Source organism: Prionailurus bengalensis, chromosome E3, assembly GCF_016509475.1.
Source record: "Prionailurus bengalensis isolate Pbe53 chromosome E3, Fcat_Pben_1.1_paternal_pri, whole genome shotgun sequence".
NCBI lineage: Eukaryota > Metazoa > Chordata > Mammalia > Carnivora > Felidae > Prionailurus > Prionailurus bengalensis.
Genome location: NC_057357.1, coordinates 25122659 through 25145750, shown reverse-complemented (window position 1 = coordinate 25145750; position 23092 = coordinate 25122659). Strand labels below are relative to the sequence as shown.

The 23092-nt window shown below is 43.0% G+C and overlaps 1 protein-coding gene across 1 annotated transcript in view; it reads right to left on the bottom strand.

Moving 5' to 3' along the window:
- Positions 1 to 23092, bottom strand: part of DNAH3 (dynein axonemal heavy chain 3) — a 164550-nt gene that overhangs the window by 11393 nt on the left and 130065 nt on the right. Inside the window, exons 51-55 of the mRNA XM_043560338.1 lie at positions 17436 to 17634; positions 12225 to 14366; positions 5143 to 5368; positions 2457 to 2701; positions 760 to 876 (exon numbers count right to left, since the gene is read on the bottom strand). Coding sequence (XP_043416273.1) covers positions 760 to 876; positions 2457 to 2701; positions 5143 to 5368; positions 12225 to 14366; positions 17436 to 17634 — 2929 coding nt within the window. The remainder of the gene's footprint in view (positions 1 to 759; positions 877 to 2456; positions 2702 to 5142; positions 5369 to 12224; positions 14367 to 17435; positions 17635 to 23092) is intronic.

The following is a 23092-nucleotide window of genomic DNA, read 5'->3' as shown; positions in this document are numbered from 1 at the left end:
CGCGAGATCATGACCTGAGCCGAAGTCTGACGCTTAACTGACTGAGCCACCCAGGTGCCCCCGTAATATTGAAGACACCAGGGTTTTCCAACTGTGCTTCATTTTGACCTTCCGCCATGGTATTCCACTCGCTTTACCCATCTATATTTTATCTCCTATCTCTGGGCCTACATGATGTGTTCCATGAGGGAAGCAACCAAGTTCTATCCATTTACATTCTTCTATATCATGTACTAGTAAATATCTGAGTGACTAATAAAAGGTCACTGTAGACTTCTTTAATATAAAACAGTAAGTGATGTTTTCACTTTAGGATACCTGTGCTAGGAATGCTTTCCTTCTTTTTTCCCATTGCCTACCCTGCTTTCTTCTTCCACTTGTAAAACTCCTATTCATCCCTCAAAACCCATCCTTTATGCCTTCAGGAAGTATTCCATGATCACCCCCTACCCCATCCCTGAGATTTAATCACTGCATTGCCTTTCGACTTTATAAATGTTTCCCTTGCTGAATTTATGACTGTACTGTCATTTATTTCTTTATATATATTTTTTCCTTTGTGGACTGTGAGCCACTTGAAGATAGGAATTGTATCTTCATTTTTTATAATATCTGTCATGGTGACCAGCATTAGTAAGAGCTCAATGTTTGTTGAAAGAATGATTGAGTAAATAAATGAATGGAGGTGGAACCAGAAGAGCAGAGGGGTGGAGTAGGATACTGGACATTTATAACTGCAAAGCTTCCTCCCAGAAATACCTGTCAGGTAAGTCAGAGCATCAAATGGCACCTCCTTATAGTCGTTCAGAAACATCTGGATCTGCCGCATACTAATCCGCAGGTCAGATTCATTGAATTCATAAGGAATATTCCAGCCTGCACAAAGCATAGAAGAATTAGAGACTTCAGTGCCAAGAGCTCATAATTCCACTCAGACATTGAGCTGTAGAGTTAAGCATCATGTGGAGCAGCAGCCTCTTTCAGTCCCATGAATATCAAGTACCAGGCCAACTATTAGCTCTGACATTTACTGCCAATGTGGGAGCCATTCTGCCTGAGAAAACATCCATTCTAAAATCAATTTTCTTATGGATCTCCCCATTTGTTAAGGTAGATGTTAATATGCTGGGATTTGTGGAATGAGAATAATTCACCCTGGCTGGAATACTGTGGTAATGCACAGGGTTCCAAAAATAACACTAAAGCATAGCTAGAGAGCAATATCTTATGATTAGGCAACAGAACTAAATCAGCTTAGAGAATTCCCCTCCTCATGCTCATGGGAAAAATGGGATGGCCAGCCTTGAAGAAACTATCAAGGGTATTTTCAAGGGTATAATGATAAATGCCCAGAAGGGCTGGAAAAGTGACATAAATATGTGAAGTGGGCACAGTGTAAGACAGCAGAGTTCAGTGGGATGTGTGCTCAGCAGGGACATTTAATTTCCTCCTGCACATTTACATTCAAATAAAAATTTAGCAAAATAAAAAGTTCGTGTTCTGGCAAAAAAAACACAACTGGCCTGTTGGCTCCAAGCCAAACTCTTACATGGATTTTTGGAGATCTGGCATGGGTGGGAGAATAGTGGTGAGAGAATATGGTATATGAAACACAGATGTGGTGGGAGTGTCCAGCCCAGGCTGTGTCATCCCTGTACCCCTCAGTGGAATGGTCAGGTGGTCTGGGAAGCTAACAGGGGCTGTGGGTGGTGGGAGAAGGAAAGGAAGAAGATGCTCAGAGAGAATCGCCAAGAGGACAGTTTGCCTCCATATTTAAGCCAAAAGAACAGCTGAAAATGCATCGCCTTGGGCCATTTCAAGGCTGTTGAACAAAATCAGAGGTAGCCCAACCTTTAAACCATGTGGATATGGAATCTGTATTTAGCAGTTGGATGTTCTGCTCTAACAAGAGCATTAAGTTAAGATAAAGTAGTAAGTTAGGCCATGGACAGGATATGTTAATAATGAAATTTATTTTTAGTTTTTCAAGAAGAAGCACAGGCAAATGTCCCAGTTGTACTTCCTTCATTGTTATGCACATGTTTAGAGAACGACTCAAAATTTCATAAATTACCTGGTGACAACTCCCTGGAAAATGGCCATTGTACCTAAGAGAGGCAAATACTCACCAAAGGGAAGGGCTTACAATTTTTTCATTAACATATTACTTCAATAATTAGGAGACCTCTAATTTTGGAGCAACATCTCTTTTCTTGACATTGATAGTGACCTAATTATAGGGTTGTCAAATTTATCAAATAAAAATACAGGACAGTCAGTGAAATTTTAATTTCACTTAAACAAATCATGTTTAGTCTAAGTATGTCCCAAATATTACATGGAATATACTTATACAGCATTTTACTGGCAACCTTATCGGAGTATAAACTTGAACACATACCTGCATTTGTCTGTGATCTGTGCCCCAGCAGCCCAGGTACACTGTCATCGCTTACCTAAGGGTCCAAAGTTTCTCCTTTCTTGAACAATGGCGTGGAAGAAACATAGCCCAAACAACAGCTTCTGCCATATGACTGCCTTTGTACAGCTTTGGAAAAACACGGGGTCCGAGATGGGGTCATTGAGATAGGAGCGCAAAAGGTTGGCCCGCAGCCCTTTGGGGGGCTCATTGGTCATTTTGATCCCATTTTGGAGAATGCTGACTGGAAATTTCTCTGATGGATAGCTGGTTAACCAGAGTCTGGAAGAACAACAGATCTAACTATTTAGAGCAATGCAGTAAGTTATATTAAAAAGCGATAACAAAAAATAATAGCCACCATTTATTAAGCACTACTGGATGCCAAACCCCATGATAAGAATTTAATGTATGTCCCTTCCTTGACCCTCTCAGCCACCCTATGTGAAGGGATTAGCTATTCCCTTATACCAGGGAGGAAACGGAGGCATGCAGAGGTCAACTGGATTTTTCAAGGACACACCACTTAAAAGCAAGTGAAATGGGACGTGAACTCAGGGCTCCTTGACTCCAAAGGCCATCTTAAACACCACACCATATTCCTCCCCTGCAAGACTACCTGAGAATCTACTAGGTCAGTGCGATACCTGGCACCCCAGGAGTTGCCAGGGGGGAAGGGAAGAGGCCATAAACAGGTAGACTGAGGTCCGACTTCAGGCTGCAGTTAGGTGATATTTAGCTCATACCATGCAAACCAATACAAGGCTACAACATAGTTTGAAGTAGCTGCCAACTTTTAAAAAAACTGGGACTTTCTTTTAAAATCCTAGATTCCCATATTCCCTTTAAAATAATGAGAAAATCTGAACACAAGGGGCCTGCACTCCTGCATGGCAATAGTCACTTGGTATTAGGTAGTCACTGCTCTTCTCTAAAGGTCATGCATGGGCCTCTAGTTCACTGCAGTCCCCACCACTCTCCGTTGATGTCCAACACTGAGGCTGACTGCCCATGATGACTGCCACTGTACTGTGGGAACTGGAATATCTCCTGTGGCCAAGTCCTCTTCATTCATATATGTTATTCCTGGCTCCTATAGGCACTTGGGGTAATAACTTTTGTGTTAGGATCATATTACAGAAGACCATAATATCAGCATAAATAATTTTTTGTTCAATGTTCATTGTATCATTGATGGTGCTTAATCAAGCCACCATCCCAAACCAAACAGAATTCTTGAAACTAATTGGATTCCTTTAAACTCTTCTATGGATTTTATAGGAGTCTTACATGTATATAATAAACCATTGCCTAATCTGGCTTTGTAAATAAACACCAAACACTTTCCTATTTTCAGGCAAACATGACTAAAATGAAAATAACCAGGGGCACCTGAGTTAAGCATCTGACTTTTGCTCAGGTCATGATCTCATGGCTTGTGAGTTCAAGCCATGGGTCGGGCTCTGTGCTAATAGCTCAGAGCCTGGAGCCTGCTTTGGATTCTGTGTCTCCCTCTCTCTCTGCCCCTCCCCCACTTGTGCTCTCTCTCTCTCTCTCTCTCTCTCTCTCTCTCTCTCTCAAAAATAAACATTAAAAAGAAAGAAAGAAAGAAAGAAAGAAAGAAAGAAAGAAAGAAAGAAAGAAAGGAAGGAAGAAAGAAAGAAAGAAAGAAAGAAAGAAAGAAAGAAAGAAAGAAAGAAAAAATAACCAGCAAACTTTGTAGCCTAAAACAGGAGTTGGCAAACCTTTCCTATAAAAGGTCAAAGAGTAAATTTTTAGGCTCTGCAGGCCATATGGTTTCGGTTAGAACTACTTATATTGTGAAAGCAGTCACAATAGACGGGATATGAAAGAGCATGGCTCTATTTCAATAAAACTTTATTTATGGACACTGAAATTTGAATTTCATATAATTTTCATGTGTCACGAAATATTGTTGTTTTGATTTTTTTTCAACCATCTAAAAATGTAAAAACTCTTCTTAGCATATAGGCCATACAAATCAGGTAGCAGGCTGTATTTGAACTACAGCCTGTAGTTCGCTGACCTCTTGCCTGGAATAAGAGAACATTTGAGTTGAAAAGGGCTTTGAAGTCTGTCTGGTTCATCTCATCATTTTGTATAAGCAAAAATTGAGGCCCAGTTTTTCTAGGCTTTAAAATTCACACAAAAAGTAGGTAGCTCTTTCCAGTATTGATTAAAATTCCACAGAGCCCAAGAAATACAGGTTAGAGCAGCATGGACATTGGTGCCTACACTACAGGTGAGATTTCTTCCATGACAATTTTAAAAATCAGATTTACTGACATTTAATCTACTTTCCCAGACACATCTCCTATTATATCCCCCAACAACTTCTCATAGTATATACCCCATATTCATAGAATAACTTCTCAGTGTTTCCTTCATATGCATCTTTGCTTTTATAGATGCTATCCCTTCCGGCTGGAATGTCCTTCCTGCAAAACTATCATCTTTCAAAACCCCAGGCAACTGTCAGGCCTCTAGGCACTCCCCAGCTTTCCCTTCCCTTTTCTGTGCTCCATGGTTCTTATTCAAACAAGTACAGCAGGTACTGCATGGCATCAACATCATTCATCCATGGTCTGTTTTCTGCTAGATGAGAACTGCGTTTGCTCATCTTAGCACTCCCAGCCACCAGCATGACATCTGGAGCTCAAGATTGGAGCCCCGAAACAGGTAGTGGTGGGGCAGCACCTCACCTGAATCTGATGTTAGTGCTTTCAGGAACAATCACCTCCTCACAGATCTTCTCCAGTGTAGGCATCCAGCTTGTGGCCAGGTGGCAGTTCTGTAACACCACCCAGGTCCCATCTTTGATGGCAGTGTTGATCATTTTGGCAGCAATTGAGCCTTGGCCTTGGCCAAGGGAGATGGTCTGTGTTCTGGTGCCTCCCATGCCAAGATCATCAGCAAACTTCAGCAGGCCTGAGACCAGGAAGAAAAGGGTTTTTTGAAAGAGGACAGGCCAGCTAAGACCATATTAACAGGGACTATGCAGAAAGAAGGGCTACATCAAAATTCTGGACTCGGAAAGAAACTCACTGGCTTCTGTCAATTACAAAAATAAGCATCTCTATGGGGAAGCTTTAGACTTCTTTTAAGAGGATGAATGAAGCTACTATTGATTCCTCTTTTGTTCTGAATACACAGACATTCTTTTTTTTTAAGTTTTAAAAAAATGTTTATTTATTTTTGAGAGAGAGAGAGAGAGAGGGAGAGAGAGAACATGAGAAGGGGACAGGCAGAGAGAGAGGGAGACACAGAAGCAGGCTCCAGGCTCTGAGCTGTCAGCACAGAGCCCAGCCTGGGGCTTGAGCCCACAAACCACAAGATCATGACCTGAGCCAAAGTCAGATGCTTGACCAACCAACTGAGCCACCCAGGAGCCCCTCTAAGTTTTTTTTTAAAGTAATCTCTACCCCCAGCATGGAGCTTGAACTCATGACCCCAAGATGAAGAGCCTCATTCTCTTTGAACTGAGCCAGCCAGGTGCCCCAGGCATTCTTTATTTAAAAAAATTACAAACTGAATTATACAATACAAACAATAACAACAACAAAAAAAAAGTCTGAGAGACAGAATTTCCCAGGTGCCAAAAATGAAGAGGGAACTCAAAACTAAAGAGATGAACACACAACCAAAGAACTAGAAACTGGGTTGTTACAAATGTATTTTACTAGAAAAATAGGTATTTGTACAGTGAAATTTCAAGTAAGTCTCTTTCTCTTCTCTTTTCCTCTGAGGCAGCCAATGTTACTAGCTTTTTGTGAATCCTTCCAAACATATTTTATGCATTAAATAAATGCATATATACTACTATGTGAACTGCAGAATACTACATTTGCTTCTTTCACTTAGATGTTTTCCACATCAATACAGGCACAGCTCAGAGATATTGCGGGTTTGGTTCCAAACCATCGCAATGAAGTGAATGATGCAATAAAACGAACAAATGATTTTTTTTTGGCCTCCCAGTGCATATAAAAGTTATGTTTACACTACAATATTACCCATTAAGTGTGCAGTAGTATTATGTCTAAAAAACAATGTATGTACCTTAATTTAAAAATATTTTATTGCTAAAAAATGCTATCATCTGAGCTTTCAGTAAGTTATAATCACTGATCACAGATCACCATGAAAAACAATGGAAAAGTTTGAAATATTGCCAAGAATTACCAAAATGTGACCCAGAGACATGAAGTGAGCAAATGTTGTTGGAAAAATGGCACCAATACTCTTCCTGTCATCTTGGAGCCTGTGGCCGCCTTCTGGAAACAGGACTCCTAAAACGACAAATATGTCTGGAAGGCTGTGGTCCAAGGCCAATTTTCTTTGGAACCAGAGGGAGCACACGGCACTTCTTAAAATTGAAGGTGTTTATGCTCAACATGAAACTGAATTCTATCTACGCAAGAGATGTGCTTATGTGTACAAAGCAAAGAACAACACAGTAATTCCTGGTGGCAAACTGAAGAAAACCAGAGTACTCTGGGGAAAAGTAATTCATGCTCATGGAAACAGTGCCATGTTTTGTGCCAAGTTTCAAAGCAACCTTCCTGCTAAGGCCACTGACCACAAAAATCTGTGTGATGCTGTACTCCTTAAGGATTTAAACTTAACTGAGAGGTACCCGGGTTGCTCAAATATTCGACTTCAGCTCAGGTCATGATCTCCCAGTTCGTGAGTTCAAGCCCCACATCAGACTCTCTGCTGTCAGTGCTGAGCCTGCTTCAGATCCTCTGTCTCCCTCTCTCTCTGTCCCTCCCCTGCTAGTGTGCACACATGTGCTTTCTCACTCTCAAAAATAAGTAAACATTCCTAAAAAAAAACTCTCCTTAGTTAGACATTCTGTCATTAAAAAAAATACATACATACATACATACATACATAAATGTGTAGATTTGTTCTCTTAAAAAAATAAGAAAAATGGAACTGATAGGTTGCTTGATGCAGGGTTGCCACAAACCTTCAATGTGCAAAACAAACAAACAAACAAAAAAAACCGGATCTGCAAAGTGCAGTAAGGTAGAGCACAATAAAACAAGTTATGCCTGTACATACAGAAAAGTCTTATTCTTTTTCATGGTTACATAGCATTTCACAATTGGAATATACCATACTTTATTTAACCAATCTGGACGTTGGGTGATTGTGGACATATAACTTTTGCACTCATAAGAAATGGGGGCTAGAACTGAGACTTTTGTAGACAGTTGGGACCTTCAAAGCACTGCACCTTTACGTTAAGGTGGCCAGAAATCTGGCTACTGGTCTAGAAGCAATGCAGAAGCTCATTGGTGGAAAAAATAACTCTCTGCTGAGAAAACAAAACACTAAGCCTATGCCACATGTGGATGAAGGGTGTGGGTTTATAGTACCTGTGGGTGGGATTCCCCAACTGAGAAATTTCCCATAAAATTGATATAGAATGGGGGCACCTGGGTGGCTTAGTTGGTTAAGCGCCTGACTGTCCATTTTGGCTCAGGTCATGATCTCATGGTTTCGTGAGTTTGAGCCCCGTGTCAGGCTCTGCACGCGCCTCTGTGAGGTCACGCACTCTGTGTGACAGTGTGGAGCCTGCTTGGGCTTCTCTCTCCCTTTCTGTTTGCCTCACCCCTGCTCATGTTGTCTCTGTCTCTCTCAAAATAAATAAATAAACTTAAAAAAAATTGATCTAGAGTGGCAACCCCCCCTGGGGCATCAGTGTTTGCATATGCAAAGTCTTTCTGTTAGGGCACTCCTAAAACCCAAGGTATTAGGAGACTCCCACAAAAGAACACAAGATTGCTGATTGTGAACTCACAATAAAAAATTACAAGCTACGTGAGGAAATATATCACTATAAGGGATAGCACATAAAACAATCAGGAGAATTAATACTCCACAGATTATATATGAACTCTGTTATGAGCCCAATTATGTCTCTTTCAAATCCATATGTTGAAGCCCTAATTCCCAGGACCTCAGAATGTGGCTGTATTTGGAGATGGGGTCTTTAAAGAGGTAATTAAGTTAAAATGAGCTCAACAGGGCAGGTCCTAATCCAACAGGACTGGTGTCCTTAAAAGAGGAGGAGACTGGAACAATGACATACTCACAGAGAGAAGACCATATAAAGACATAGGGAGAAGATGACACAGGGAGAAACTGGCCACAAACAAGCCAAGGTCTCAGAAGAAATTAACCCTGCCGACGCCTTGATTTTGGATGTTTAGTTTCCAGAATTGAGAGAAAATAAATCTCTCTTATTTAAACCACTGAGTCTTTGATATTTATTTATAGCAGCCCTAGCAGATTAATATAATTTCTGAAAAAGACCATGAACGAAATACATCTAAAAATCAATAAAGGAGGACCACAAAGCATAATAAAATTCACAGTCTTACGAAAAAAGAAATACATGGATTTGGAATAAAACAAATAAAACTTCTAGAAATGGAAAGCACTGTCACTGCAGATAAAAACTCAAAGTACTGATTAAAAGCACAGGGTAGAGACAGCCAGAAAGAATTAGTGAGCAGTAAGGTCTGCAATCAATGATCCATCCAGTAGTACTCATATTGTGGTTTCCAAATCCTGTGGCCTGTTTTGAAAGAACTGGAGTTCCTTAGAGAAATGTCTGTACAAGATGAGCCCAGAATACATGCTAATTCTATACGGCAAGGATGCTATATAAAACCACCGGGGTTATGTGAAAACTACTAGGCATGAAGGGGCCCCTACAGGCTAGAGACTGAATGATTTGAAAACCAAAAAGAATAGTAAATAATAAAACACCACCATGTTTGAAACACCCACTATGTTAAAAATCTATGCATTCACAATGGCACAAAGAAAATCTTATTGCTTAAGTAACTTCACAGGATGCCAGGGCACTAATTTATTAATATGAAGTTTGAGAAATCAAGAGAATGAACCAAGTGTCTATTCTGCTGGTCCTTTTTTTTTTATTATTTTTTTTTTAAATTTTTTTTAACGTTTTTTTATTTATTTTTGAGACAGAGAGAGACAGAGCATGAACGGGGGAGGGACAGAGAGAGAGGGAGACACAGAATCGGAAGCAGGCTCCAAGCTCTGAGCCATCAGCCCAGAGCCCGACGCGGGACTCGAACTCACAGACTGCGAGATCGTGACCTGAGTTGAAGTCGGACGCTTAACCGACTGAGCCACCCAGGCGCCCCTCTGCTGGTCCTTTTTGAGCTATAGTCAGAGTAAACCAAAGGGTTGACCAAGGAAATTTTTCTTCATAGAGGAGTTCCAGCGAATAAATGCAAACATAGTTGACAGAATTAAAATACCATTTTGTAGCCCCTAATGAAATAATGGATCTGGGGATTGATTTTTTTAAGGCCACTAAAATCATCAGGTCAGTTGTTTCCAAAACATACTGGAATTATCTGAAAGACTTCTTTTTTCTTTTTTTAATGATTGTTTATTTTTGAGACACAGAGAGAGAGAGAGAGCAAGAGAGAGCACGCAAGCAAGGGGAAGGGCAGAGAGAAAGGGAGACACAGAATCTGAAGCAGGCTCCAGGCTCTGAACTATCAGCATAGACCCTGACGCTGGGCTCAAACCCAAGAACCATGAGATCATAATCTGAGCCAAAGTTGGACACTTAACCAACTGAGCCACCCAGGCGCCCCTACCTGAAAAGCTTCTAAAACACAATGCCTGGGCCTCATTGACAAAGATTTTAATTTAATTGGTTGAGGGTGTGGCGTGCACATGGAGGTTTTTCTTAATCTGCCCCCTGCCCCTCAAACTAGGTGATTCCATTGTGCAGCCAAGATTGAGAACCATCACATTAGCTGTGAGGCCGATGGGAAACTTTACAAGGGAAGCAGAATGGGAAGGTGGATCACAATGACAGTGCCTGAGTCCACTGATAAAACTTAATCAGAAAGGGAAAGACAATCAGATAGTATATGCTTCCTGGTGTGAGGCACTACAAGGGACACAGTACCCGTGAGGTCTCCTGGGAAGTTATCCAAGTTAAATCTGATCAGGCCTCTAGCACAGACAGACAGGAATATGCAACATATGCCACTGGACACAACTGGCCCATCCTTTGCCAGCACAGCATCATTTTACAGACCATACTATGACCTTTCCTCCATTTCTCTTTACCTTTCCTGGTTTACCCTCATTGTTCTAATTTAAATCTGCCACATAAAGGACATAGGGGTTAAAATAAAGCTACTAGAAAGGGACCATGAATTTATCTTTGACAATAACACTGTGGTATGGGAGCGTGGAAAGGGTACTAGTTCGTTTCAGCTCCCTCCTCCGACCTCCTCCCTGGTGCACAGCTGCCAGCTTTCCATCCAGGTCAGGATAAGTGTCAAACACCTCAGGGGTTACAAAAGAATGGCAACCTTGTCATTTGCATTTCTGGTACTTTTCTTCATTCAGCCACAGAGAAAATGAAAGCTTTGAGATCCAGCGGAACAGAAAACAAATCTATTTCTGTCAATAACTCATACCTGTTAATATGCAATAATTGATTCCTGGAAAGATACACAAACCAGTAATAATGGTTACTTCTGGAAGGGTTAGGAGGAAGATATACCTTTCACTCTACACAAGGGTTTCTCAACCTCAGCACTACTGACATTTTGGGCCAAATAATCCTTTGTTGTGGGGGACTGTCCTGTGCACTGCAGGATGTTTATTTAGTAGCATCTTTGGGCTCAATCTACTGGATGCTAGTAGCACCCCCTACTTGTGACAAAAAACGTTTCACCACTTTGCCAAATGTCCCTTGAGGGGGCAAAATGGCCTTGGTGGAGCCACAGTCCTATACTTTTCCACATTGATTTTTTTTTTTTTTACTATATACAGTTATACACAGTATTAGTCATTACACTTTAATTGGGGGCACCTGGGTGGTTCAGCTGGTTGAGCATCTGACTCTTGATTTCTGTTCAGTCATGATCTCACAGTTCATAAGTTTGAGCCCCACTTTGGGCTCCACACTGTCAGTGCAGAACCTGCTTAGGATTCTCTCTCTCCCTCTCTCTCTCTGCCCCTCAACTCACACGCATGCATAGGCACACACTCTCTCACTTTCTATGTTTCTTCTTTTTTAAATGTTTATCTATCTTTTTGAGAGACAGAGAGACAGAGCACCAAGTGGGGAGGGGCAGAAAGACAGGGAGAGACAGAATCTGAAGCAGGCTCCAGGCTCTGAGCTGTCAGCACAGAGCCTGACACGGGGCTTGAACTCCTGAACCATGAGACTATGACCTGAGCCAAAGTCGGATGCTTATCTGACTGAGCCACCCAGATGCCCCCTCTCTCTCAAAATAAACCAACATTAAAAAAAACTTTAATTTAAAAATTAAAAGAAAAGAGAAAAGCCTAATTTAGAGAGGCAATAGTATTAGAAAATGATTTAGGATGAAGATGATAAACTACCACCCAGTAGACTAAATCTAGTCCTGGTCTGGCCCTCACAATTTTTAGGAAAGAATTTGAATGAGTTATCAGGATGTAAAAATGGGTGATTTCTGCATTTCTGATTTCTCTTGAAAAATCAGGTGACCTAGCCTTCCTGGACTCACATTATCAGAATAGCATGGTGCTTCGGGGCTGAAGAGGAGCTGCTTTCTTTAGGTGGGAAAAGAAATATTCAGTGGCCTCACCCTCACCTTCACCTGTTAACTGTTCACATTTCAAAGCATCTGAGTTTGAGATTCTTGCTGGAAGGGACACGCTGTTGTCATCCATTCATGCATCCTGGGGTATTTATGTTCTTCACACAACATTCTGCCCTTACCTGCCATTGGGTCCGCACCTGGAGACAACACAAAAATCAACGGTGCACAACAACTGGAATCATTGTAGGACTCCTGGAGATCAAAGGTAGGGGCTTCAATGTAGACACTGCCCATGTGCTCAGCGATGAACTCCCGAATGGCTGGAACCATTTTGTCAGGCCGCAAACATCGTAGGATTACCATCCTCTCCAATCCCTGAAGGAACTTCCAAGATCCAGGGAATGTCTCCTCATGGGGCCAGGTGGAGTCATAGATAAGCTTCCACTCATCAGCATTTTGTTCTAAATGTTCCATCAGGCCTTTCAGTTTGGGCAATGCCGAGGCACGAACCACTTCCGCCCACGCCTTCTCGGACAGCCATTCAGGAACTGGGTTGGGGAAGGGGTTGTCCAGGGCGACACCTCCAGTTAGAAGGAAATACCAAACCTCCTCATTAATTTGCTTTTTCTCTTTCATGATGCCGATGGTGAGGAGGAGAGAGAAAAGTAGCTTGTCCTTCTCAAACAGAGAGCGGCAGACATTGTTGTAGATGCTGAGGGTAAAATGTTCGATGATGTACTCAATGCGACGGTCCAGTTCTTCACTTTTATTGCTATGAGCCAGGGAATGCACATAGAGGTTTATGAACCATGTCAGGGAGTACTGGTACATTGGCTCAATGTGGGCCAGGTCAGAGATACAGAAGAAGATGGTGGCAGAATGGACAGCCACTGGCTTGTAGCCCATCCGAGTCTGATCGATCTGTGTTTCTGTCACTGAAGCAATTTTCTGTTTCTCAGATATCTCCTCAGACAGCATTTTGGAGGAGGACAAAACTTTGATGGCAGTCTCATCCTCGAGGATGTTGCCCTCAGACAGGGAGAGGACTTCCAAGATCTTATCTTCAATTTCTTTTAGCTGTTTCTTGTTCTTGGCGCTTTCTACAATCAACTCGTTCTTCTTCTCTTCCAGTTCTGGCTTCTCCTTGGCGGCCACAATGCCAAGGAGCTGATCCTGGAGACCTAAGGGTGTGATCATGAAGTTGAGCAGGCAGACTTTCACAGCGACTTCAGGGAGGTAATGTGGGTTCCTCAAATGGGTTGTGATATATAACTTAAAATCCCTGGAGTATTCAATGATGTTTTCACCCAGCCTCATGTACTCAACCCCTTGCTGCTTAAATGTGGACTTGAGTAAGATGGGTTCAATAAATGCATCCAGCTCCTCTCCAACATTTTCTAGCAGGACAGGGGTGCCAAACTGCAGGGCGTTTTCCAACGTCCTCACATAGCTGGCATCTGAGAATTTGATGACGGAGAGCTTATTTGCTTTCTCCATATTCTTGATCCACTTATTGGCCTGCCCCTGAGGGTCAATCATTAAGGCCCAGCGTCTGGAATTGGACACAATGATGCCATTGTCAATGGAGAAGGAGTCAATGGGCAGCCCAGCAATCTGCCAGGCCCGGATTTTTACAGGATCTCCTAATGTGTTGCTGAGACTGAAGTCACTAGAGCCAGGGATGACCTTGTCCTTACACTGCGCCAACCACTGCTTCTGACACCTTGCCCGATAATCCACTGTAAAGGCCCCCAGGTAAGCCACAGTCCCTGAGGACAATAGCACATCCCCTGTTAGATTGGTATAACGGATCCCCAGCTGCCGGGTGGCTTCTGTCCATCTGTCCTTCTCTCCCCCAAGACCACTGATCAGCTTTTCTGCTCTGATCAGTTTCTGGGAGCAGATCTCAATGTTTTCCTCCAAGGTCCTTTTCTTGGTGTTCATCTCCTCAAAGTCAAGATTCAGGGCCTGGAGGCGGTCTTCCACCAGCTTCAGTTCTGCTCGCTTCTGGTTCAGTTTCTGCATCTGTGCGTCCAGCTTCCCCTCGGCCTCTCTCAGCCGCTCCCGTTTGGGAGCCACCACTTTGGCCACGCGATCATACACCTCCATGGCCCTCACCCACTTGCACAGACCTTCGCAGGCAGATGACACATTTTTAATGACAGCTGGCTGGAAATCTGGGTGATCGATGAACCTTTCCCGGATCCGCTTCATGATCGTTGGAGGGATGTTGTCTTTGTCATATGTCTTAAGACTCTCCAAGAATTTCAGATCTCCAAGAATCTTTCTTGAAACTCCCCAGTAATCCTCTATCATTTTACCTATTTGGAACAAGAAATGGATATTGGACTGTTATTAAGACATTCTGGCTGAGACTTCAAGATTTGCAATGGCTACTCATATTTGGGGAAAAAAATCCAAGGTCCTACCAAACATTTTTAGTGCAGGAAAATACTCTGTTTAATAACCATAATGATGGATATATGTCATTATATATTTGTCCAAATCCATAAAATGTACAATACCAAGTGTGAACTCTAATATAAACTATGGACTCAGGGTATTAATGATGTGTCAAAATAGGTTCATCAATTTTAACAATTGTACCACTCTGTTACAACAACAGGGGATGCTATGCGTGTGTGTGGGTTAGGGGTATATGAGAAATCTCTGTACCCTTCTCTCAATTTTGCTGTGACCTTAAAATTGCTCTAAAAATATAAAATCTAAATTAAAAAAAAAAAAAGAAAAATCTAAGTTTCTTACCATGGTCCAGAAGGCCCACTGAACTCATCTACCTCATCTTTGAGGCCTTGCTCCTTGGACTTTAGTCAGGCAGAACCTTCTTCAACTCCTCAAAGTGCTTCCCTACCATAAGCCCTTGACCTAGACTGTAAATAGCATCTGCTGGCTCTCAACCAGACTTCAGTTCAATTGTCACCTCCGCTGAGGGGCACCTGGGTGGCTCAATGGGTTAAATGTCAGACTTCAGCTAAGTCCATATCTCACGTTTCATGAGTTCGAGACTCGCATCAGGCTCTGTGCTGACAGCTCAGAGCATAGAGCCTACTTCGGATTCTGTGTCTCCCTCTATCTCTGCCCCTCCCCTGTTTGCACTCTGTCTCTCTCTCCCTCAAAAATAAACATTAAAAACAATTTTTTTTTAAAGTTACTTCCACTGAGAGCTTTCCCCAGATTTCTATCACTACACTGGGCTACTCTATCCCTCCCCCAGCATTTTCTTTCATCTCAGCTGCTGGAATGTCGATTCCCTTTACATCATTTATCCAACGTGTAATTTTAATGTTTTATTTATTTTTGAGAGACAGAGAGTGACAGAGTGGGGGAGGGGCAGAAAGAGGGAGACAGAGGATCTGAAACGGGCTCCATGCTGTGCGGCTCCCAATGTGGGGCTCAGACTCACAAACCATAAGGCCATGACCTAAGCTGAAGTCAGATGCTTAACTGACTGAACCACCCAGGTGCCTCTGAATACTCCTTTTGAAGACTGGGAGGTGGGCTAGATGGTACCCAATCAGTCCCTGTGAGTGAGTCTAAAGAGAAAGAGCAAGGGTGGGGAAGCAGCATGTAACTGTAGAAAAGGCCATCCTTGCCCTGTCCAGAAACAAAGCAGGGCCCTTATTCTCCTCAGCACCCATCCTGCCAATGACTGAGCGAGTCTTGATCCCACCTGGGGCTGCATCCCTTTTGTTGACATGCTGGAAATGAGTTAGAAGCCCTTTTGGCTCACAGCATTGTAAACACTTGCCAACCTCAGGTTAATCAAAAAAAGTTATACTTGAGAAATCATATTAAGTACAATAGGTCAGATGTGTCCTGTTTCTAATGCAAGCACAGTAACCAAACAAGTATTTCTCATGAAGGTTTTTGTCTGCATTCAGGAAAATGATCTGGTTCATTTAAATTCAAGGTACCCAAAATGAATTAAATGGTCTTATGCTCCGTCTTAATGTTCTGGCTAAAGTTGTGTGGGATAAATGACTAATACACACAATTCACTTCAATTTAAAAAAAAAAGAAAGGAGGATGGTGGGTCCTGTGCTGATCAAGTGATCCAAGAAGAGAATGAACTTTCGTGACTTTGGCCATACTTTGCGTATCTTGGCAGTTCTCCACCCTGGCTGCACCTTAGATCACCTGGAAGCTGAATATATATATATATATATATATATATATATATATATATATATATACACACACACACACACACACACACACACACACACACACACAGCTCAGTCTGTACCCAAGACCAGTGGAGTAAGAATCTCTAGGAATGCAGGCACGGGCTTCAGCATTCTTTACACTCCCTAGGTGGTTCTAGGGTGCAGACAGGGTGGAGAGGTGCTGGACTAGCTCATTCTTACTCAGTCAACTTATTACACCTCAGCTGTTTCCCTAAGGGATTCTCCTGTGAAGTCCACTTTCTGCCTGTCCATTCCTGATCACCTGTATCTTCTTCATGTGGTTTTTGGCCTGCCACCAATCAGGGAAGAAGAAATGTTAGTCAGTGGGAAGCAGAAGCCAGAGGCTCCTGAACGAGGGATCAGGGATTTAGAACCTTTCAGAAGGAATGGAGGAAGATCAGGGCTGTTCCCAGGACAGGAGGATTCAAAAGGCAGAGAAATTACTGAGATGGGTTCTTAAAGTCCTTGTTTAGCTCTAAGACACTGTTATTAATAATACAAAGTTCTACATGTAATTTGGATTTTAAGGAGGACAAATATTCACCTACTAATGCTTCTAGGTTTAATTATATGAGGAGCTTTCTTTCCTCCCTTATGCCCAAGTCTCTGATTCCTTGTCTTCCTCCCTTTGCCCCTTTCTCTCTGCCTTTTACTGTTTCTAGCTCTTCTTCTGTTCCCTCTGCCTTCCTCCCTCCTCACATCTCGCCCAGTTCATTATCTCTTTGTGCACATATGCATGCCTGAGCATGTGCGTGTGAGTCCAGGTGCCTATCTCTTTCCATCTCCCTGTATCTCGGTCTCATTCTCTGCGTTTCTTTCTCTGGTTTTCTCTCAGTTTCTCTCTTTCTCTAGCTCTTTCTGTTTCTCACCCTCACAACCACACACTACTCTGTGTCAGCCTTTTGTCTCTGCAGCCTTCATTTTTGTAATGGTTTTCAGTCAGGGGCCTTGACTAAGCTCAGCTTTGCCTAAAGACGCCTGCCTTTTCCCTACTGATTGAGAGAAGTGAGAAAGGAGAGAGCTGTGTGGATGAGTATGCACCTCCTGGCACCTTTCTGATCTCTTCTGGGACTCCAGACCCTGCTTGCAGGCCTGGGGCGGTGGGTGGGGGCGTGGTACCCTCCTGCCAGGGAAAACAGCCTGTGAAGGCTGCTGGGAGGGATGGGAGCTGAAGGGGTTTACCGCTGCCGCTGGAGTCCGGCTTCCTCTCTGGTTTTAGCCCTTTCATGACGCAGATGCTCTCCATGACCAGCTTGACAGGGCTGGGTGGGTTCTGCATGGACTTCACCAGTGAGATGTCTGCTGGGTTCAGGGTGTCCAGGGCAGCAAGTGCAGCCTCCAGTGCCGGCATGGCCTCTGCCAGGTCCCCCTCACATTCATTCTGTGGGCAGCACAGGGACAGAGAGGGATGAGTGCCTGGCACACCAGGTGCTCACCTCTTGGAGGAAGCTGGAAGAGGCTCTTCCTGCCCCTCCATGTCCTTCCAGGACGGTGCCCCCTCCTGGAGTTCTGCACAGGAGGGTGGCTCTAACTACTGAGTGGCAGCAGGCAGGCATCCATGACTTTTCAGAGCTGTGGTTTTGATGCCTTGGACATTTGAGAATTCACCTGATTTGTGGTCTAAAAAAAAAAAAAAAATCAAGCTTTGGATTCTAAACAAGTTCCCAAGAGATATATCCAGTGGGTAACTTCGCACCCACTGATCAAGGATGGGTTGAGAAATGGAGTAAAGGATGAGGCCCAGGGGTTGAGTGACAGCTGGGAAGGGGATTAGGGCAAGCTTGGGGGAAAAATAGGCAGGAGGGGTGGGGGAGGGTCAGGGATGGGGTGAGGTCTGGAATGTACTGTAGCTCAGAGATGAGGCAGGGGTAGAGTCAGGGATAAGGTGAAGCTTGGGGATAGGGTGGAGTTTAAGGCAATAGTTTAAGGATGAGGAATGGGAACAGAGATTAATCCAATGAAATATTATTCAGTCATAAAAAGGAATGAAGTATTGATTCATGTGACAACATGGAAAACATGCTAAGTGAAAGAAACCAGACACAAAATGCCACCTGCTATATGGCTCCATTTACATGAAATGTGCAGAAAAGGAAAATCCATAGAGGCAGAAAGTGAGTTAGTGGTTGTCAAGGGCTGGGGGAGAGAGGAATGACGAGTGACTGCTAACAGGTTTAGGTTTCTTGTGGGGTGACAAAAATGTTCTAGAATTAATGGTGATAAGTGTATACCTCTGTGATTGTACTAAACACCTCTGAATTGCATAACTTAAAAAGGTGGAGGGCACCTGGGTGGCTTAGTCAGTTAAGCATCCAACTCTTGGTTTCAGCTCAAGTCATAATTTCATGTTTCATGAGTTCAGGCCCCACATCAGGCTCTGTGATGACAGTGCAGAGCCTGCTTGGAATTTTCTCTCTCCCTCTCTCTCTGCCCTTCCCCACCCTCTCTGTCTCTATCTTTCAAAATAAATTTTAAAAAGGTAGCTATTAATGGTATGTGAATTAAATCTTAATTAAAAAAATTTTTTTAATGTTTATTCATTTTTGAGCCGTCAGCACAGAGCCTGATACAGGGCTCCAACCCACAAACCATGAGATCATGATGTGAGCTGAAGTCCGACGCTTAACTGAATGAGCCACCCAGGCACCCCTCAATTTTTTTTTAAAGAAAGCTTAGCATTGTAAGATTTTAGAACTGGAAAGGACCTTATAGGCTATTTAGTAATCCAATTACCAAATAAACAAAAATAAAAACAAGGTCTCAGTAGGCAAAATGAGTTAGCCCCGGTCATGAAGCTCCAACTTTGGGACCCTGGTTCACACTCTGTGAATACTCTATTGGTTGCCCTGCCCTACAAATGGTCACACAGCCACAGCTGAAATGAAGCTTCACAAGAGAACAACAATTCTCAGGCAAAGCAGCATGTGTTGAAGTCCATATCCCACAGGTGTTTTGTAGGCAAACAAAATAAAGGTGGCATCACCTTCTTGCATGCACTTGTATGTATCTTCATGTGTGTATATCATGGATTCTTTATTTTAGGTTTTCTGATTTTTAAATAAACTTGCATCAATGTTTTGTTTGGCTTTATTATACTAAAACAACACCCATGCCCTCCATGAACCACGTCAGATGTTCCCAATATCAAAATGAAATGCTCCGCTTCAGATGGCAAAAATGGCCCAGTCCCAGGGGTAACTCAGTTTGCTCCCTCTTCAGTCCTAGGATAAGTGCCAGAGTGCAATGCAAGAGGAAAAGAACTGAAACCAAAGCCTGCTGTTTCTCATGGTCAGCTTCAGATAAAGTTGGTGGCAGAGGAGAACAAAGGTGTTGGCTCAGCCACAGCTTTGGATTCTTGGTGGAATTTCAATAATCCCAGGTTCCCACAGGTGCCACCAATAGTTCATGTTCCTTTCTTATCATGTGCCAGACAACCAGTGGCCCGCACAGGTTTCTTGTCCTCCAGTGGCCCAGGAGCTCTGCTCCCTTTCCTAAGGAGCAAGGCCTGGGTACCAGCAAGCTTGTTTGTCAAGTGATGCAAAAAGGCTCTAATTATAAGACTGTGTGTACCAATGGAATATTATGTGGCAATGAGAAAAAATGAAATATGGCCTTTTGTAGCAACGTGGATGGAACTGGAGAGTGTGATGCTAAGTGAAATAAGTCATACAGAGAAAGACAGATACCATATGGTTTCACTCTTATGTGGATCCTGAGAAACTTAACAGGAACCCATGGGGGAGGGGAAGGGAAAAAAAAAAAAGAGGTTAGAATGGGAGAGAGCCAAAGCATAAGAGACTGTTAAAAACTGAGAACAAACTGAGGGTTGATGGGGGGTGGGAGGGAGGAGAGGGTGGGTGATGGGTATTGAGGAGGGCACCTTTTGGGATGAGCACTGGGTGTTGTATGGAAACCAATTTGTCAATAAATTTCATAAAAAAAAAAAAGATCATATAAAAAAAAAAAGACTGTGTGTACAGTGATTCTCAACGCTGGTTCTGCCTCAGAGTTACCGAAGAACATTTAAGGCCATCCTCAGGGTCAGGCCCCACGCCCCGAGATTCTGATTCATTCAATCTGGGCGAGGCCTCGGCACCGCCTTTTTAAAACTCCAGAGGTGATTCTGACACACAGCTCTGTTGAGAGACTCCAGCTTACACTCTCGAAACCGAAAACATGGCAGGAAGGAACAGACTTTGGTGCCCAATGGGGGAATGGCTACTTGATGAGAGAACTTACTTAGAATGGTCACTGAAATGATTATATGACATTTTGAAAAAACAGGTGTGATAGGATGTTAAGGAAATAAATAAGCATGATGCAAACTGCAATTATGTTATGACTGCAATAATATAAAACTATCCATGTATATAGACAGAGGCTAGAAGGAAACTTGGGAAATCAAAAAGATGTTAAAGCTGAGTTCTTAAATAATCTTTCATACGTGTTATTACTGTTACATCATTTGTTTCTATGATAAAAAACATTGATTAAAAATGACCCCAGTTGCTTAGCAATTCAAGGAGCAGCAGGGCCCTTTGAAAGGTATAAAGCATGGTACACTCTCAAGAAACACAATCAACTCTGCAGCAATTCTGGAATCAGTTATTATCCTCATTAGGGGGAAAAGAAATGATTCATTCACTTAAAAGAAATGACTGCTGTAAGTGAACTATTGTACTTGGGAAGCAAGTATTTGGGCCTCTTTCTCTGCCAGTCTCCTCACTGTCCCTGGATAGATTCCACTTGCATGGCTGAGCCTCTCTGCTGCAGAGGCCACCACACTGGGGGCTTTCCCAGGTTACCTCCTTTCTAGGGGTGGGAGGAGATAGGAGGAAATTATAATCCTTGTATAGAGAGGGACTGTAGCTCTGAGAAGTTCAAGGAGGGGTTCTGGTCCTCAGGAAAACTCAGAGCAAGCACAGCATCTTCCTCCTTCCTGGGTACACCTCCTGACTCACCTCCAGGGTGTCATTTCCGACACTCAGGGATGACATGACAAAACATCAGACCTTACCCTTGACACTGAAACCCAAAGTAGCAGTTTACTGCCCAGGAATGGGTGTGGTGGGCCGTCTCCATGTCACCTCCCTCCCTCCTGCTCCAGCAAGTCCCTGTTTTCCCCTGACATTGTGGAGTAGAATCCAGTGATGGTACCCATATTTGGAAAGAGGCTGTCCTTTATTAAATAGGTAAATCCATGGGGCGCCTGGGTGGCACAGTCAGTTAAGTGTCCGACTTCAGCCAGGTCACGATCTCGTGGTCCGTGAGTTCGAGCCCCGCGTCAGGCTCTGGGCTGATGGCTCAGAGCCTGGAGCCTGTTTCCGATTCTGTGTCTCCCTCTCTCTCTGCCCCTCCCCCGTTCATGCTCTGTCTCTCTCTGTCCCCCCAAAAATAAATAAACGTTGAAAAAAAAATTAAAAAAAATAGGTAAATCCACTTGGTACAAGGTAAAGAACAGTTTTGGAGAATATGCACCACTAAACTCTGTGTGCTGGACATGTGCTACAAAATTTACCTGTTTTTCTCTTACTATCCCCACTTAATAGGCAAGAAAACTGAGGTTAGAAAAGGGACAGAAAAAATACTGAGCCTGATGTGCCCAATTATAATATTAAACCACGGAGGAACTGCCTACAGGGGCCAGGCCCATGATGTGACTGTGGGAAGTGGGCTGGGTGGGGCTTTGGGGAACTGGAAGACACATGGGGCATCATCTATTCAATACTGCTGATGGGTGTAACCCAGAAATGCAGGTCCAATGTGGCCAGAATGCTTGATTTTTTTTCCCCAAGAAAAACTGAACATTCACAATTTTTACTTGAAATCTCCTAACTTTTAAAAGTTGAAGATTGCTTCAGACTTAAAAAAAATACTGTGTGTGTCACAGGGTAAATATACACTCCCAAATTCAGTCACTTGGTAGCCACATGACCTTGGACAAATCATTTAAGTTCCAGTACCATAATTTCCTTATATGTAAGCTGGGAATGGTATCATTTGCCTTGCAGGGCTGCTGCAATGATAAAAGGCAATGGTATATCAAGTATGAGAGAATACAGTCTCCACGAGGGAAGGAATTTTGTCTGTCTTGTTCACTCTTCACCCCCCACTGCCTGGAAAGGCACTAGCACACAGCAAGTGTTCAGTAAGTATTTGTTAAATGAAGGACTGCAAGAAACCACCGTGGTGCTTAAGAGTAGTAGCTATTACTATCATCTTGTCACAGAATGGCAAAACACCTGCTGGATTATGGTTCCTGGTGGTCACCATCTTCTATGGTTCCAGTGGCCTCTTGTCTATGCCACTGGGACATGAATGAGCACACCTCTCTCACCCAGGACCTTCACTGTGTGACTCTGAGATCAGGGATTGGATCTAAAGGAACCTATGAGAGGCCAGGTCTCAGGACTCACTGGAGAAAAGCCAGTCTATAACACCTGTCCTTTTCAAGAAGGTGCCCCATGATGTATTTAACCTAGAATCCAGACATAAGCTACTTCCTATTCAAGCTCTTTTATGAAGAATGGTCAAAAGGATTTTCTAATTCTGAAGAGGGACAATTATCTTGAGCTAAGTGCCAACAGCGCTAAACCCACTAACTAGCTGTGCAACTCTGAGAAATCACTTCACCACTGAACTTCAATGTCATTAACTCTCAGATACTGATACCTGTCATTCCCAAGTCCAAGGCAGTTGTGACACTCAAATGGAATTGTGCAATTGAAAGGGCTGAGAAATATATAGCATCACATGAATGTTAATCAGATTTTCTTCTAATATCAGAATGTAGGGGAAGCCCTGCCCAGGGCTATTCTTTGATACAAGAATCACCTTCA